This window comes from Xenopus laevis, chromosome 4L (genome assembly GCF_017654675.1).
Source record: "Xenopus laevis strain J_2021 chromosome 4L, Xenopus_laevis_v10.1, whole genome shotgun sequence".
Lineage (NCBI taxonomy): Eukaryota > Metazoa > Chordata > Amphibia > Anura > Pipidae > Xenopus > Xenopus laevis.
The window spans coordinates 23,216,775-23,235,866 of NC_054377.1; the positions used below are offsets into that span (position 1 = coordinate 23,216,775).

A 19,092-nucleotide genomic window follows, 5' to 3' on the forward strand; every position below is an offset into this window, starting at 1 on the left:
TTGCTGGGCTATAGAATGCTTGTGGCTGTTGCTGGTAGGAAAATTGAAATTTATACAGTGCTGGAATCTGTAAAGACGTTACCTACTTTTTGGATTCTACTTTCCCAGCCTTCCTCCAAGGATTTTACCTGGCAATCACATATCAGTATTAAAAAGAAAACAACATTTAAAATTTAAATTAACTTGTAGTATGATGTAGAGAGTGACATTTTGAGACAATTTGCAATTTTTTTAAATTTTTTATTATTAGTTATTCAGCAGCTCTCCAGTTTGCAATTTCAGCAATTTGATTGCTAGGGTAACCCTAGCAAACCATGCATTGATTTGAATAAGATAAATGTTTGCCCTTTTCACATAATTCCTATTGATTGCACTTGGGGATCTCTAGTGAGTTGTGGTGTCTTGACGTTGACGGGGAAAAAAAGTGGCACTCAAGCGTGCCAACATAGTACTTGGACATTGCCTGAATGTTGTCTGCTTGAAAAGGAAACAGAGTGTCTGCAGGAAGCAGTTGTTAGGAGCACATTGTTCTGCGTGAAAGACCCATGACATTCAGGAGAATCAGAAATGTTGAAATGTCACTCACGAGTTTGCGTTTCCAAGATCACAACAAAATCACATTTTGCACCTTACTTAAATCCCATTGAATTAACAATCTTTGACCATGGAAAAAAACATGGCATTGCCTGATTGCTAGTCATTGTTTGTTGGCAGATTTACTAAAGGGTGAAGTGGCCGTTGCTAGCAAAAATTCACCAGAAATCTCATCTGCAGGAACATCGCCAATTTACTAACCAGCATAGAGGACTATTCCCTAGCGAACAAGACCGTAGATATCGCAGTTTCGTGCCCTATCGCCAGGCACATTTTCGCTTGGACGAACTGTCGTTATTCTACAAATTCACTAAACTACTAATTTTACAGTATGTTACCTCTTTCGCTAAAGTTTCCTTCGCCACCTTAGACCTGGCGAACTGGTAGTTAGTAGCACATTGCTCTGCAAGAAAGACCCATGTCATTCAGGAATACGTGGCACGCCATTGGCATCCCTCGTGTTTAAGCTCAGATCAAGGTGTAGTATGGAGTCTTTGCTTTATTACCCATTTTACTTCCCTAAATCAGTCATTTGCACTATTCCCATCATATTATTTTCCGGGCAGGTGCAGTGGCACAACCATTTTGTTCCTGGAACTGAGCTTGTAGTTGTTAACCTATGCAGAAAGCTAAATGCAATGTTTAACATTTCTGTAACCAGATCTTCTACAAGAGGAAAAGGTATTGTTGGCCATTCCATATTTACACGTGTAGGACAGGGTAATCATTTCCATGGCATGCTCAACAGGCCACATACTAGCCTATTTTCAAATCATTTCCCAGCAGGAAATAACCTGCAGTTCATTTGTTGTTGAGAACAGCTCATCTGCAATATATTCAACATACGCAATATTGTTTATTCAATGAGCTTTTTCAGTCCTCTAGTTAATGACGCGTAGTATTAAGGGCAATAAAAAAATTATTATGTTAACATAATAATAGCATAATAAAACCTTCCTCAAAAAAGTTTAAGTAATGTTAGGAGCCCTGTCTCTGGGATAAGTAATATGTTCGAATAGGAGTTAGAGATCCACTGTGGCATTCTGATGGCGAACTCCGGAAAATGATTTTCTCACCAACAGCACCACCACTGCCAGAACGGTACCCCCCAGGACGAGTCCGACAACTACTGCTGTGTAATTGGTAGAAGCTGCCAGATCAAACACAAAAAAAAAAGCCATTTAGTAAAAGGATGAGTTTGGTTTCCTACAATTAGGGATGCACTGAATCCAGGATTCGGTTCAGGATTCGGCCTTTTTCAGCAGGATTCGGATTCAGCCAAATCCTTCCGCCCGGCTGAACAGAATCCTAATTTACATATGCAAATTCGGGGCAGTAATGAAATTTCATGACTTTTTGTCATAAAACAAGGAAGTAAAAAATGTTTTCCCCTTCCCACCCCTAATTTGCATATGCAAATTCGGATTTGGATTCGGTTCGTTATACGGCCGAATCTTTCACAAACGATTTGCGGGTCCGCCAAATCTAAAATAGTGGGTTCGGTGCATCCCTACCTACAATAAAATACATTTGTAATACAATACATTTTAAAAAAATCAGGTTGAAAATGGGGAAATCAGCTTTACAAAAATAGTCACCAGAAATGTAATACATTTAAGAGGGTATGGGATCCCTTATTTGGAAACCTGTTATCCAGATAACGCTGAATTACTGGAAAGCCATTCTCCCATAGAGTCGATTTTAAGCAAATAGTTCTAATTTTTAAAAATGATTGACTTTTTCTCTGTAATAATAAAACAGTATTTTGTACCTGATAGGAACTAAGCTGCGTGAACCCATACCAGAAGCAATGTTTATTTAATGTTTAAATTACAGAAATATCTCTTATCTTGAAAAACCCGAGGTCCCAAGCATTCTGCATAATAGATCCTATACTTGTACAAAGCTTCTATAGGGAAGTGCCCTAGGTAGGTTGCCCCCTTTTCTTTTTTTACTTCCAATAAAGGCACCTGTCATCATCTTGTAACCCCCCCTCCAATGTGCTATATATAAGGAATATTCTGCAACAAGTGGGATAAAATGTACGTATAGCAAGTCATACTTATAAATCAGCCAAATTGCCTTCTTGGTTCTATGGAAGTACATTTCCAAAGAATCAAATATTTTGATATTTTGCTTCTCTTTCATGATAGCCATTGGAACTGCATATTGATACGTGCCAAAGGACCATTATCTTTTATTCTATTACAGGTTTGAACAATAGGATTTATTTTGTATTACTACAACTGTAAGCTCATAACATGTAAGGGAGGGTCAATCCTCTTCATAGTGACAGATGGACAATACTAACCTCGCCTGAATTCCTTCGCTGCATAGATGAGTTTTGTAGTCACGTGGTAAATTCCTGTCTCCCGCACTGAGATGATTGTTTCCTCTACCAGCTGCGTCAATGGACAGCTAGAGGGACAAGGTTGTGATTGGTTGATGCTCTGGCATAGCTTTACTTCACAGGTTATTAGTACCTGGGAAAAGATTAAAAAAAAACACTGTCAAGTAGGGGGGCTGAAGAGTGTTTATGGTGAGGTAATTACTCTTTAGTATGATGTAAGTAGTAATAATAATTAGGGATGCACCCAATCCACTATTTTGTAATAGCATCTGTATGGAAGTAAGAGTTGTATGTAAGTCGGGTATGGAATGAAGTATCTCTCACTGTGAACCAGTCCAGACTGATAAGATATAACTAGCAAATGTCATGCAAGCTGGTGTATAGAAAGCACCAAGATGCTCATTTGCTTTAGGTCACAATGGGAGAGTGAGTGTGAATGTGGACCACCAAAAAGATATTAAAGGGAACCTTTGCCTATCAGGAGTACCCCTAAAAACAGAGGACCATCTGATAAGATGGAGGACTGTGCAGTGTGAAGTTAGAACCAATCCCAAGACTGGAAAAGTATTCACAAGGACGAATCGTCTGCAGAGATGTGGTCCATGTGAGAAGCACTCTGAAAGTAGAGTGAATATGGACTTGGACCACTTCATAGACATTAGAAGGAACCTTGGCCCATCAGGAGAAACCCTAAAAACAGAGGACCTTCTGATAAGATGGAGAAATGAGAGTGCAATGTGGAGTTGCAAAAGGACAGAGATGTGGTCCAAGTGAGACAGGCAGGGAATAAGGACTCTGAAAGGAGCAGACTTGGAAGCCACTTTGAAGGCAGGAGTTGGCCACTGAGCATTGTAATGGGCTGCAGAGCAATTTAAGTAGGCACGCAAAATATTACTGGACATTGAAGAATAAAGCTGGTCAGAACAGTAGTCCCATTATAATATATCTGGGTGCAGAGTAAGTTGTGTAAGTAAAACATATTTTTTATGTTCGTTTAGAAAGAGTTTGTCCTTAACTAGAGCCCATATAAGAGCTTCATATGTGCATCCAGTGCATGCTCTAAACAAGCTTCTGGTTCCCAGTGCTACTAACTTATAAATAATCTGCTGGTGAGTTGCCATGAACAGCATGAAGCAAGATTAGCATGGGGAGAGGCAATACCTACTGATGAGGTGCCACTTGATAAGTGGAGACCGTAGAGGCGTAAGCCGAATTTGACTTCACTGTCTTCTCTCCTTATTTCTTCTGCAATATTTTCATCAAGGCATCTACAGTAAAATGCAGGGCACAGGTACGGTCATCTGCTTCTCTTATGATGAGGACATACATTAAGCAAATTCAAATGTGACCAGAAATGTAATCCTATATGTACTTCAACATACCAGAGTTCATGTTTTTTTGATGGCAAAGAGAATATCTAGCAAGACTCTACAAAAGAAGGATTCACTGTAAGCCTCACACAAATCGCATTGCAATTTTCAGGGGTATAGTTTCCCTTTAAAGCAGAAGATTAATTCAGTATTCATGAGTCATTTTTAATTTCTACTTGGTTTGACATAGTAATCCATTCAGGGCATCTTTCCTTCCTGTATCAATGTTTGTAATTATGTGGTCAATATCACAGAGATTTAAAAGTAATAGATATTAAATATTTAACTGTGATATTGTGAATATGAGAGGGTGGTAGTCCTTCTTAATTGAACTTTGAAGTTGCTAATGCATTTATCTTTGCCTTAAAGAAACATGTAAACCCTTATTACAGATTGCTCAATGGGTTCTAAACACTTGTGATTTACATAAAATTATAATATATATAATATTTTCCTAGTTTTCAAGATATTAGCAGGAACCTGCTAGTCATTGCAGTCGACTGCCTACAGTCATCCGAAAAATGAATTTGCTGAGAAAAGGATCTTTTTTATGTTGCTCTGCTTAGAACTGACACCAGATGACTCTTTTCTGCTCACTAACTTAATATTCTAAGCAGAGCAACATCACAATATTTTATATTATATGAGTTTAAAAACTGCTAATAACTTGAAAATGATAAAACAATAAAAGGTTCACTTTTAAATGAACTTTTAGGGGCAAATTCACTAAAGCGCGAAGTGGCTAGCGCAAATTCGCCAGCGTGACTTCATTTCGTTACTTTGCCGATTTACTAACGGGCGCTGGCGTAAATTCGCTAGCGAAGTGGACCTACTCTAGTGCTACTTCGCACCCTTACGCCAGGTGAAGTTGCGCTATGGTGAATGGACGTAACTACGCTAATTCACTAACTTCTGCATTTTACTGAACGTTACTTCTTGCGCCAGACTTGCCTTCGCCACCTCAGACCAGGCGAAGTGCAATAGAGTAGATAGGGATTGCTTCAAAAAAAAGTTGAAATTTTCCCAAAAAACACTGGCGTCTTTTCCTTTTTTAAGGGTGATAGGCTGAAAAAGATTGTAAATTTTTTTGGGGGCACCCTCTTTTCCCCCTACATTTCCTAACATATGGCACCTAAACTATACAGTGGGCACATGTATAGGGCAAAATAACAACTCTATTTTATTTTATGAAGCTTTCCCAGGCTTGTGTAGTGTAATGTATTTGCTGCTACATATACGTCCATTGTACTTTAACTTGGCACCTTATGCAAATTAGGCATCGCTAGCGTAACTTCGCTTTGCTTGCCAAATTAACGCTAGCACAACTTCGCTACCGTTCGCCTCCCTGAGTGCAACTTCACATTTTAGTGAATTTGCATAGCGCTGGCGAAACTACGCCTGGCGAAGTGCGGCAGAGTGTGCCGAAGCTATTGCCGGCACAACTTCGGATCTTAGTGAATTTGCCCCTAAGTATGATGGTTTTCAGCTATTTAGTTTTTTTGATTAGCAGCTCTGCAGTTTGGTGTTTTAGAAGCTATCTGGTAGCTAGGGTTCAAATTACCCTAGAAACCAGGCAGTGGTTTGAATAAGAGACTGGAATGTGAATAGAAGAGGACCTTCATAGAAATATAAGAATAACAATAACTTATTGTTCTACCTCACAGAGCAATGGTTATTGGTTGCTGTGGTCAGTGACCCGCATTTGCAAACTGGAAAGAGATGGAAGAGAAAGGTAAATAATGTAAAAAAAAAAAAGAAAGAAACCCAACTGCAAAGTTGCTAGGAATAGAGCATGCTATATTTTACTAAATCAACTAATCAATAATGCAAGCTGCAAACGTTCATAGAAGAACAATTTTTGATGTAATGTAATGTAAAGAGCTGCATAACTTGCTGGCGCTATAAATATGGAGGATGATTTCCTTTTAGGGTTTGCAATAGCAAAGTACAACCTCCTGACCAAGCTGACCAACATAATCACTCTCCTTGGAGCTGAAACACTGAGTGCACTATCCAACATCAGATACTCTGCCCTTTAAAAGTGAAATTCCATACAGCTCTTACCCATCATGGATGAAGAAGGTTCTGGTCCCACTCTGCTGATTCACAAGCTGACATGAGATGATTATCAGGGAGGTCTCAGTCTTGTTGGTCTCTACGGCCACTGTCACATTTACCTGCTCGTTACCTCTGACTTGTACAGCAGGAACCATTGTGTCCCTTACAGTCTTGCCCACCTGTCTGCCATTTTTACTGATGCCAATGCCGAATCTGAAAGTGCCAAACTGCTTGTCCCTCTTGTATGTTGTCCAAACAAAGCTGGGTTGCTGGAGATAATGGTACACAGGATTTACAGTCTGGTTTTGGATATTGCAGTCACTGGTTGTGTTGGTGTTCGCAGCTCTGGAGTAAAGTTCCTTAGAGAGGAACAAAGAGAAGCTAATTAGCTATGTAAAAAAAATCAAACCAATCGTGAGCTGGTATCACAACAATAATGTTTTTGCTTATCTTTCCATTCTTGAAGCTATCTTATTCATGCTTATTTATGACATTGCCCGGTTGCTAGGGTCAGGACTGGGATTCCGTAGAAGCCAAATAACAATGAAAAATGAAGACTAACTGCAAATGTCCTTTACCTGGTCTTAGTTTTGCCCACCCCCAAGATGCTGAAGCACTGGTCCTACCAGGTCTGGACTGGAATTCAAAATAGGCCTTGGCATTCCAAGTACACAGAGGGCCAAATAGCCCTCAACCAACCCTCTTAATAGTGACTGTCTATGGCATCAGACCCCCCCCCTCTGGCATTTGCCAGAACCCACAGATTGCCAGACCAAGCCTAGCACCTACTGCCCATCTCTTTCGCCTGTTCTTTTCCATAATCTCCTAATAGAACAGTCACACTGATATCCTGACTAATAGCCTGACCAAGTGACACTTGTCCTAAGGTACAGAGATTTGCTCATGGAAGGAAAAGTCAGTTAGACATATTCCATACGCTTTCTGATTTATACCCAGCACCACCACCCGCTTCTCTCCCTGCATTCCCTTGACACCCTTAACAACTGTGATTTGGAAACAGTTTGGGATCCCCCAGTTGCAAATTGCTGCTTTATTCTGAAAGGTGCTGTTATGTAGGTCAGTGTTTAGGTCATTTTACATATACTTGGATTTCTATAAGCCCTGACTAGTTCTGCCTGACAGTTGGAAAATGGCTGTTCATTTCCAGCACTTGCCTGACCCACTTTGTAGCATCCCCCATCTGCACCAGGTTACATGTGTATGATCAGGAAGTCCATTGTTACTGCATTCTAGTTATCTCAATGATTTGCCTGGTCCCTTTAAGTCTCCATGTAGCAATTAAAGGGAACATGTACCCTACACAAGCTCTTCTGAGCACTGTACAGTAAACATTTTAATTTTTTTTTGTTTTCAGAATATTATCAGTTTTACACTGCTAATGTCACAAATGCGGAAATCTAGCATCCCCCTGGCGTCTCGTGGTGCCTCCCTGATCAGTTCTATCAGTCAGTGAGCATGGAAGCTTTGGGAAATGCTGAAAAAACAATAATGTAAATGGAAAAAGTGTTCAGATGACCACATCAAAATTCCCTTGTATGCAATTGATTCTGGGGGTTGTAATTGAACAGTAGTGGGAGGGTTGCAGGTTAGACATACAGTATGTACTGAAATATCTAAGAATAACTATACAATCTATGTCTTAACTACCTTGTGCAACAATCGTCCCCCCCCAAAAAAAGGGGGCAACTCTGGTGCTTAAAGCCATCGCTATATATTTGCATATTTGACTGTAATTGATTGGCTATACACAGAATATTATAAAGATAGTATATGGAGGAAACACCACGGATCAATATTCCAGAGACCATTACTGCACAAAACCATACTTATTAACTTGCATGCAAAAAATCTGATTTACAAGATTAGATTTTCAGTTGATAAATGCAAGCTCTTTAGGCCGCGCATGATAATATGAGCTGCTATTTATGGAAACCAAATTAGATGAGGGATTATCATATGACTTTTTGACTCGCTCAGAATTGCAAATTAGTATTCCCGGGCCATTATTAGTGGAGATTGTGGCTGCAAGGCAGATGGGACCTGTATTTATTTCATAGATCAGATTCTTGTGTTTCATTAGGAATCTATAATAAGTATACTGTGTAACATGCACTGGGATTGAATTCAGGGTATGGTGCCCAGTGGTTCTCTAGCTAATTTCTGTGCTACCGATTGTATGCTCCTGGGTCTGTCCTGTGCGGCTTGTGTCTCTATTTGGGCTTGGGTGCAACCTATTAAGGATTGATTTGAAGGGTGAGGCCAAGAACACACAGGGTGGTGGGTGACTGGGGCACCAGGCCAAGTAGCATTGCCTTGGATGTCCCTGGCCCAGCTCTTTTGTGTCCTGTTCCTGTGTCTGTACTAACTTCCTGACTCCCATCTCTCTCCCCTCCAATCAATGTTAAACTCTGCTACCAGGATCCTTCTGCTCTGTCCTAAAAGGGAAACTTCTCAACCCCAACCCTTCTTCTAACATTCATAGCCCATCAATCCTCTGCTCCTCACTAGATTTCTTCTTGTCTCACTTTATGTTCCCGGCAATCTATTTGTTCCAAATGAAAGCGTTTTCGTCTGATTCACATTTGAACAGATGAACGGAATCAATTGTTGGCTAATAAACTGAAAACTAACCTTTAATGAAAAAAATACTAAATATTTGGAGATGAAAAAGTGCATGAGGTGAAGGCATTGTCCAGTAGGTACCAGGGTTAGACTAATGTTCTAGTGCTCCAAAAGGTAGATTCTTCGTTTTTTCTTGAAGAGATTGAGAGAGGATTCCTTATGGAGGAATTCATGGATGGAATTCCCGAGGTAAGGAGCAGCTAGATAGAAGGGTTTGAGACGAGAGTTGGCAGTGGAGGTGGATGGTGTGAAGATGTGATTTGTCTTCCCTCTGTATACTTTTATATATACGTATATATTGTACTTTTATGCACTGTACAGCACTGTGGCTCCTTAACAACGCTTTACAAATAACGTTATACAGACATACATTGTTCCTTATCCTGATGCCAGTCCTGTCTTACCTCTTGCTTTTTGTCTGGTTCTTGTCCTGCTCCTCTCTTAGTCCAGGTATCTGATCTCTCTTCTGTTTCACCAATGTCTCTTCTGTGCCTTCAGTCTAAAATTCCAACCTTACCATTTTTCACCCAATAGTTTTTTGGTTGCCACTCATGACAATGTTGTATTTTAATGGGCATTTGTGTGATTATCCTTAATATATATATATAAACCCCCCATACTGTATGTAATATAAGGCTGTAAGTTTGCCCAGGAGCAGTAACCCATAGCAACCAATAAGATGTTTGCTTTTAAAGTTCTCCTTTACCCTACAGCCTCCCTCTCTGCTCCCCCCCAGCCTAGGTGTTACCTCCTGTAATTGCCCCTAATTCTTTACTTAACTGTCCTTGCAGAGTCAGCGCAGCAGAGCTCACGGGCGCCATCTTCACCTTTTCGGTCTTCTTTGGGAACTGAACGGCATATCGGTGCATGCGCAGTTCAAGCAGTTTTCCAGTTTGTGCGCAGGTGCTGTAAGTGATGGAAATTGCACAAGGGAAGAAAGAAGACCCGAAGAAGAATGAAGAGCCAGAAGATGGCACCTGTGAGCTCCGCTGCGCTGTATCTGCAAGGAGAGTTAAGTAAAGAATTAGGGGCAATTATAGAAGGTAACACCTAGGCTGGAGGGAGCAGAGAGGGGGGCTATGTAGGGTAGGGGGTAGCAAAGGGGTTTAGTTCTCCTTTAAACAGTTGACCAGTAAATGCTTCCTGCCCCTGGGCAAACTTCCTGCTTTTTATTACATAACCCCACAAAGTTTTCATTTGTGCCTCAATACAGAGTAATACGCAAAGTAAGCCAGAAAGACAGGTCACAAGGATATTATGCATATGTGATGCATGCATGTGTCTGTTTAATGAGGCCTAATAATACTTGACCAATCATGGGGTACAAGTCTTGGAGCAAAAAGCTGTGTGTACATGCAGAATGTTTTTGGCTGTTGTATTACAGGGCTAAATTGCATCCAAATTGTATCCAAATTGAAAGTCTCTATGGGTGCAGAACAATGCACACTAAACACTAAGTTCAGCCAAGCCAAGTCTTTATATCCAAACCAGACCCTGGAAGAGAGAGGGGCCTGGACAGTCTTGGGGTCTGCTGTATGGCTACCTTTTGCCCCTAGCGATTCACTGCAAGTGGTCAGCCAGGAGTATGGGTGTGGTGGGCGCAGACTAGGACAGCATAAGATGTTCACGGGTAGGCAGTGCACATTCTTTTGGTGGGGCGTTATATTGTAAGTTCCACTGGGCCAGGGGTCTGATATGAATTATTTGTGTAACATATTGGGGCAATATTGATTTAGAAATATATAAGGAATAATATTAAGAGGAGGCATCAGTTTGTATGTAGGCGTTGTGTCTATTCTCTTGAGATTAACCCCATCACTGTTTGATATTAGCTGACCAAACTGCTTTTCTTCTCCATAACAAACATCACTTAGGGGCAATTAACTGAGGCGATGAGCCATTAGGGTTTCAGCTTTATTTCACACTAATTGGTAGCTATTTGTGGGCTTGAATTACACTGCACCTGCCACCATGAAAGTGGTGATTTTCTGGTTTTATACGCTTGTCAAATGCATGCAGAAATAGGTTGGGTAGAATGTATAACCAGAACATACTGGGCCCCCAAGCAGTATTATGCAAGAAGATTTCTCGGCTCCTGCTTAGGGCCCAATAGTTTCTAGGAAAGCTAGCAACAGCAACTGAAGAAAATGGTATTTTATTTAGTGGTGGTGCGGCCCATGGCGGTTCCTGTCTGCTGTTGTTGGCAGTTGTAGGGTCTCAGGTTGGGTAACACTAACTAACGCTGTGCCATCCTATTGCCATCTTTCCCTACTATTCCTGCTTCCCCTCTCTCTTTCTACCTATCTACAACAGTTGTCCTACAAGACACTTATGTGTGGAGTCCTAGGTGGTTCCCCCTCATCGGACCACCACTCAAACCTTGGAGAAGATTATATGCTTTCTTCATGTTGAATACAATTATGTATGTGTCCGGACTCTACCACCTGACTGTTGAGTCTATTGTCTCTTTTATTTCACCACGTTCCTATATAGGATGGAAGCCAATGAACAGATGCAAGTTAATAATATGACACCAGGGATGGCCAAAGTTTTACTGATGTGGAATATACTCAGAGAAAATCGAAGCAATCCAGATCATCACAACAGCATAATGGTGGCTCTGTTACAATACGTGAAAATTAATTATATTACCATGAGTCATTGTTATTGACTATAAGGTAAAACCCACTTTTCTATTGTCATACAAACAACACTGTAATGTAGGCATTATGGACTCAGAGAGAGATTGTAAGCATTGAACAGGGTAATCTAGACCAGGGCTGTCCAACTGGCGCCTCCCTCCCTTGTTTGGCCCTCCACAAGAAAGTCTGCCTGCTGTGTCTGTTTACCATGTGTAAAATTTAAAAGGGATCAGTACTGAGATTAACTAACCCCTGCATTGCTTAAACCTCAGATTCAGACTGTAATCCCCTGTACTGTTCACACATGTAATCCCCTGTATTGTTCACACCTGTGACACCTCTATTGTTCACGTCCTATAGCCTTGTACTGGTCACACCTGAGGCCCAGACTGAAACTGCCCATATTGTTCATCTGTTCACACCTTATTCAAAATACTAATAGGGGAACCAGCACGGTGTCACTGTATGTAGTACATTTTATAGTGTCTCCTGCTCTGTTCTGTCTTCCCTATGCTCCCTGTGTTTGCGCCATACTCTGCCTTCCCTATGCTCCCTGTGTGTACCATGCTTTGCCTGCTCTATGCTCCCTGTATGGGCCATACTCTGTTTTCCCCATGCTACATGTGTGTGCCATACTCTGCCTGCCCCGTGCTCCCTGGTGTGCCATACTCTGTCTGCCCTATGCACGTTATGCGTGCCATACTTTGCTCATCCTATACTCCCTGGGTGTGCCATACTATGCATGCCCTATTCTCCTTGGGAGTGCTCTGCTTGTGTGTGCCATACTCTGCATTTGTGTACCCTGCTCTGCATGTGAAACAAAAGCCTGGTATAAGTTCTGGGGGTTTGTTAGCATTTGGAAATTATTGTTAGGGGCCCCTAAGGTGTTTAATCATATTCTGGGGGTTACTGTGTTATCCACAGGGGAGGGTGAGGTATATGGATTTAAGGGTATGTCTTAATATGACTTAACTTTTAACACATAATGGTGATACCCCTGCAGGTGTTTTGGTGTGTTATTAATGTGGACATGGTCTTGTGGTAACATGGGTGTGGTTTAAAGTGGGTGTGGTCTAAAACAGGGAGTGGCTAACACTGGCTTCCATTATCGGCCCTCCACCGTGTAGACCAGACCCTCGGTACCACAGAAGTTGATCTAAACCATAATGCTTTTGGGGCCGGGTATCTTAGACTGTACATCCTTTTGGGCAGGGTAACTTAAATCATGATCCCTTTTGGTGAGGGCACTTTACATTCTTTTGGGCAAAGTACCTTAAACTATAACTCCTTTTGGGTAGGGCACTTTAGATTGTAATTCCTTTTTGGCTAGGTGCTTTGGATTGTAAATCCTTTTGGGCAGGGCAACTCAGATTGTAAATCATTTTGGGTGGAGTAGCCTGGATCATAATGCCTTTTGAGCTGGGCACTTTAGATTGTAAATCCTTTTGAGCAGGGTACCTTAAATTGTAAATGCTTTTAGCCAGGGTCCCTTAGATTGTAAATCATTTTGGGCAGCGTAATCTAGATAACAATTCTTTTTGGGCAGGGTAATCTAGATCATAATTCTTTTTGGGCAGGGCACCTTAAATTGTAAATCCATTTGGGCAAGGTAATGTAGAACATAATGCATTTTGGTTCAGGTACTATACTATAAAGTGTAAATCCCTTCAGTGGGTCCACTAGACTGTAATTCCATTTGGGCAGGGTATTTTAGATTCTAAGTCTTTTCAACCAGGTTCAATTGGATTCTCTTTGGGCAGGTTACCTTAGATTTAAACTCCTTCAGGCAGGGTACTTTGTAATTTCTCCCAGGAAGGGAACCCTTAGAACATGTTGCTTACCAACCCATTGGATGTTGCTCCCAGTTGCCTCAAAGCAGATGCTTATTTTTTAATTCCTGGCATAAAGGCAAGTTTTGGTTGCATAAAAACCAGGTGTACTGTCAAACAGAGCCTCCTGTAACATGCCAGTCCACATAGGGGCTACCAATCGCCAATCACAGTATTATTTTGTACATTTGAATGTGGCTCATGGGTAAAAAAAGTTTGGGGAACCCTGCCTTAGACTGTAAGCCCTTGCATCTCTTATAGGCAGTGTCCTCATGGCTGTATGTGTACAGTACATATTACTTGTAGTGCCTTACCCTGCGTAACTGCAATATATCTGTATGTGAGGTATGTCTGGAATATACATTCTCTTTGTAGAATACGAGTGCTGTATAAATACAGCTTAATAAATCAAATGTCAACTTTGTATTGATCAGTATTCTACATACTATGCATTATCCCTACTAGCAAGTATTTCCCCTTCACCTTTTATCCCTTATGACTACTTTACGTGTTTTATTACACAATGTTACTTAAATAAATACAAACTCAATTAAAAACATTAAAAACAATAAATAAATCAAATTTCCAGTGCATTTTTTTTAGATTAAAGGGTTCTTACCACTGTATAAACAGGTAGATCCTATTTTATCTTGAAATGGAAGCAACATAACAGCAGAAAACAATATCAGAAGCACGTAGAACTTGTGAGTTCAAATGTTTTATATTCCATATACATTTTTTGCTCTTATTTATGAAGCAGTATACATAGTCCTACTGTGTTCTTGAGAACTAACTCACTAGATAACTCCCCTCCCCTGATATAACAGAGTGGCTTACCTGCAGGTCACTTCCATGACTTGAAGATCCAGCAAGACTCAGAATGGCAAAGTATAACAGCAGCTTTGTGGGTAGAAGCGGTGACCCCATGCTATAACAGACAGAGGTCCATTGAAGAGTTGTTAGAGAAGACCTGGGAAAGGGTCACCACACTGAAATGTTCATTTTTGGCTTTGCTGAAACTTCTGCATACTTGGTTTATGGCTAGAGATATGTGGATCCCTTTGGTGTTGCTCTGTATGAACTATTTCTAGTAGTGGCCAATGTGCAGGCTAAAGGGAGGAGATGAGCATACCCAATATGGGATCCCAGGGTTAAACCATTACATTTCAGATCACAGTCATTCCACTGAATCCAGATATCATCCAGAAAAGGTAATAATCCTGTAACCTGAGTGAAGGAAACTGTTCCAGTCAATAAACCTGCTTTTCATTCAGAGGAAGAAGTCACTGGGGAGTGGGGATTCAGCAGCCAGATGTCAGACAATCAGAGCAGGAGATGGGTTCCAGACAAAGAAGCAGGGAGCTGAAGTTTAACCTTTTATGTCATGGGATGAGAGCACAGCCTGTTCTGACATAGAGGCAGGAGGAGGGGTTATTATCAGTTCCCTCCAAGACAGCAGTTTAATTTCTCTATTTTTATCTCCATCTGAATGATCTTACTAAGATTACTTACCATGCTGCTTTGTAGATTTTGCTTTACTGAACCTTAATTGGTCAAAATATCTCCCATTCTTTTATCTAGACTATTTTTTATCTAGATATTCTATTATCTAGATTTTTCACATGCGCATTTCCAGACATTGTTGCTCCAAACAGAAGTCGCTGGCTTGAGCTCTTCAAATGTACTGGAATTAAGCAGCCCTCCTTCAGCTTTCCCTCTTTACAATTTTGAGCTGGAATTACCCTAACAATTACCTTTGCCGCTTGTGCACATTTGCATGCCATTGATCAGATTAGGCTGGACATGGTGCTTGCCAAATCATCAGTTACTATGTATTCATCAGTTTTCCTGTTTTTCCAACCTATTTAACCCCAAACTGCCTGTTGCATGGTGTCCTGCAGCATTGGGAAGAAGAAGTTGGCTTTGCTGCCTTCGGCACACTTCGCCAGGCGCAACTTCGCACAGACAACGCTAATTCTCTAGGTTGAAAAGTTTCATCGCTAGCGCCGAACGCTTGTGAAGTTGTGCTAACGTTACTACGGCAGGCATAGTGAAGTTGCGCTAGCGTTAGATAATTTGCATATAGCGGGAATTTAAATTACAATGGACGTATATGTTGCAGCAAATACATTACACTACACAAGGCCAGGGAACCTTAATAAAATAAACTAGAGTTGTTATAATGCCCTACACATGTGCCCAGTATATAGTTTATATGTTATCAAACATTCGGGAGGAAGGAGGGTACCCAAAAAAATGTACGATCTTTTTTTTTTGGGACTTAGAAAAAATATCAACTTTTTTTGGACCAAGTCCTATCTACTCTATTCGCACATCGCCTGGTCTGAGGTGGCGAAGGCAAGTCTGGCGATAGAGGTAAAGTTCAGTAAAAACAAAAACGTAGTAAATTTGCGTAGTAACACTCTTTCGCCAGAGAGAAAATACGCCTGGCGTTAGAGTGCGAAGTTGCGCTAGAGTCTATTTCCTTCGCTAGCGTAATTACGCCAGCACCTGTTAGTAAATCGTTGAAGTCCCGAAATGACGTCATGTTGGTGAATTTTCGCCAGAGTTACCACTTCACCCTTTAGTAAATTTCCCCCTTTGACAGAGATTGTTAATCATTCACTTCAGTTGCCAAATAACCTGTCTGTGTTTTTGGCATGAGGAAGGAAAGCCAGTGACCTGAAGGAAACCCCAATAAACATGTTGCTTATATACAAGCTCATTACTGATAATGTCCAGAGCAGAATAAAACTCCCCAAGGTCCCAAGTGCTTACCACCGAGACAAATCCATACTTTCTCCTTTCCAACATCTCCGCACCAGCTGATTACAGCACAGATGTAAAGTGTACAGCACAGGTCTGGACTGATACAGGTATGGGACTTGCTGCTCAGGACCTGGGGTTTTCTGGATAATGGATCTTTCCATAATTTGGATCCTCATATCTTAAAGGGCACCTATCACAGCCACAATCAAACACATATTATATTCAACTCTTTTAAAAATCGGATTTCTTGAACTTTCACACAGTGTATTTACTTAGTAAATCATTTTAGTTGTGATTGGTGCCCTTTAAAGGAGAAGAAAGGTGTTTTTACTTAGGGATGCAAAAAGTTAGTGATTGCATTTACTTACCTGACACTCTAGGCAGGAGATCAGGAGAAAACCGAACCCGTCTGGGGTTATTTCAGTGAGCACCATGGAGCGATCACCTTCCTGCTTCTTCTTTCTTCAAATTTCCCCGGCACACGGTTTTTCGCTCTACTGAACATGCACAGCCGCAAGAAGAAGGAAGAAGCCAGAAGATGATCGCTCCGTGGTGTTTTCTGGAATAACCCTGGGCCGGTGCCGTTTTCTGCTGATAGGAGCACATCCCAGGGTGTCAGGTAAGTAAATAGAATCACTTGGGGTGCATAACTTTTGGTAGTAGAAAATGTCTTTCCTTCTCCTTTAAGTCTACTAGAAAATCATTGAAAATTAATTTTTCTAGCGAGCACCACGGAGAGATCTTCCAGCTTCTTCTTTCTTCACATTTCCCCTGGGCAAAACGCATGTGCAGTTGAACAAAATAGCCGACTTTCTAGTTAAAGTTTGGCTTTTCGTTCTACTGCACATGCGCAAGCACACAAACAAAATGGAAGCAGGAAGAAGATCTCACCATGGTGCTCTGGTATAACCTTCCGTCAGTGCAGTTTTCTGCCGATAGGAGCACCAGCCCGGGGTTTCAGGTAAATCAATACAATCACTTACAATGCCTAACATTTGGCAACCCAAGTGCAAACATCCTTTCCTTCTCCTTTAAACCCAATAGGCTGGTTTTGCTTTTATTAAGGATTAATTATATATTAGTTCGGATCAAGTACAAGGTGCTGTTTTATTATTACAGAGAAAAAGAATATAATAAAAATACAGATTATTTGGATAAAATGAAGTCTATGGGAGATGGCTTTTCTGTAATTTGGAGATTTCTGGATATCGGTTTTCTGGAAAACAGATCCCATACCTATATTCAAAATAGGCCTTGGCATTTCAAGTACACAGAGGCCCTAACACCCCCCCCCCCCGACCCAATGAATAGTGGCTGTGTATGGCAATTTACAGCACCTTAGTACCTTGGGCATTTGCCAGAATTCCCAATCTGGGCCTGGAACAGCGCTTGCCCCTGCCCAATGCCCCTCTTTCCATCACTTTAAATACAGAGCAGAATGCAGGAATGAAAAGCTACTGGTAAGTTATGATCGAAAAGCAGGATTGATGAAGCAACCTAGGGAGAGTGTAGATTCCTAGACTACGGTGGACACATTCAATTGTTTTCATGCCTGCAGGATTTTGATTTCTAGGGCATTTTGTTGTCCAGGTAGTTATTAGATCTGACGGTGGACAGCAAATGCTCGCTCTCCATTCATTTAAAGGAAAACTATACCCCCAAAATGAATACTTTAGCAACAGTTTACACATGAACTGTTTTATGCAATATCCTTTTATAGAGACCTACATTGTTCAGGGGGTATAGTTTTCCTTTAATAAACAATCGAGGGTGCCGTGCGGTGTTACGTGCTGACTACATTGATCACCAATTCTGAGCAATTTGTTGAAAAACATCTGGAATTGCTCACTGAATGTCCTATAAACTTACCAGGGAATCATTTATAGTGTGAGTGAGATACTAAACTCATAACAGATCATTTCTCTCTCTGAGTGGATCAATGTCCCAGCTCACTTGTACAAATGAAATATGTAGAAAAGGATTGTTATACAATTCTAATCCGATAACTATTCCGTATAACTCCCTTGTCTTTGCGTCATTCATCCTAATGGGTATAAATAAATATAAACAGAGCGAGGAGATGAATATCTACACTATCAAATATTCTGTCATCTGCAACTAGCAGGCTGTTTATAGAAGAATGACAGAAATAAATAGGATTGAAGCCAAGCGGGATAAGCTGGGGGGGGGGGGGACTGGGACGAAAAGGTGCAGAGCAGAACTGTAGCACAACATGGATTCATTGCACAAGCGAAGAGATTTGATTTGTGAATCTTGTCAACTGGTTAAAGAAACAGATTCAGAATTCACTTGTGTTTGAAAACTAAGCTTGCAGATTTCTAGACCTGTAAAAAGAAAACAAACAAGTGTTTTTTAATATTATTTTTATATTTGTGTTGACAAATGAGCTCTTATAGGTTTTTTTTTGTCTGGCATTCTTACATCCCAGATGTACCTTTTCTCAGGACATTGACCAATGTTTCATCACATACGATGATAAGTGCATTTACCTTTTTATGTCCCAGACTATGCCACTTTTTTGGCACATTCCCCAAGTCAGTCCACTGACCCTTGACGTCCCTACTCGAAAAATGTATAAATTAAATTCACAGAATTAAAAGTGTTTTTTAAATTAAACCCACACTGCCCCCCAACACCCGCTTTAGCCATTATAAAAGGTTAAGCATTCATATATAAGCTCAATCTTTTTGGTTGTCCTGCACATTAGTGCCTGGGGGACATATCAATAAGGTAAATGTCACATGGGTCAGTTTTGGGAATGTTTCTTGGTGCCTTAACATTAGGGAAATCAGAAATTGTTACTGTTTTAGCCATTT

The 19,092-nt window shown here is 40.8% G+C and overlaps 1 protein-coding gene across 1 annotated transcript; it reads right to left on the reverse strand.

The window, feature by feature from the left end:
• Positions 1–908: 908 nt before the first annotated feature.
• LOC108713867 lies at positions 909–15,176 on the reverse strand. The gene is made up of 5 exons (XM_018257542.2): positions 14,324–15,176; positions 6,379–6,731; positions 4,110–4,212; positions 2,906–3,077; positions 909–1,744 (listed from the first exon to the last, which is right to left on the reverse strand). Exons 1-5 carry the CDS (start codon positions 14,411–14,413, stop codon positions 1,617–1,619), a joined length of 846 nt encoding a protein of 281 aa, XP_018113031.1. The 5' UTR covers positions 14,414–15,176; the 3' UTR covers positions 909–1,616.
• Between the last annotated feature and the right edge of the window lie 3,916 nt (positions 15,177–19,092).

What these genes read in the sequence shown, in the direction of transcription:
- LOC108713867 (XM_018257542.2), bottom strand. Translation starts at nt 14,413, where the DNA reads ATGGGGTCACCGCTTCTACCCACAAAGCTGCTGTTATACTTTGCCATT. An exon ending in TATCAAGTGGCACCTCATCA is followed by an intron (nt 3,078 to 4,109) that starts GTAGGTATTGCC and finishes ATCTTTTCCCAG; the next exon opens with GTACTAATAACCTGTGAAGT. An exon ending in AGCGAAGGAATTCAGGCGAG is followed by an intron (nt 1,745 to 2,905) that starts GTTAGTATTGTC and finishes TTGATCTGGCAG; the next exon opens with CTTCTACCAATTACACAGCA.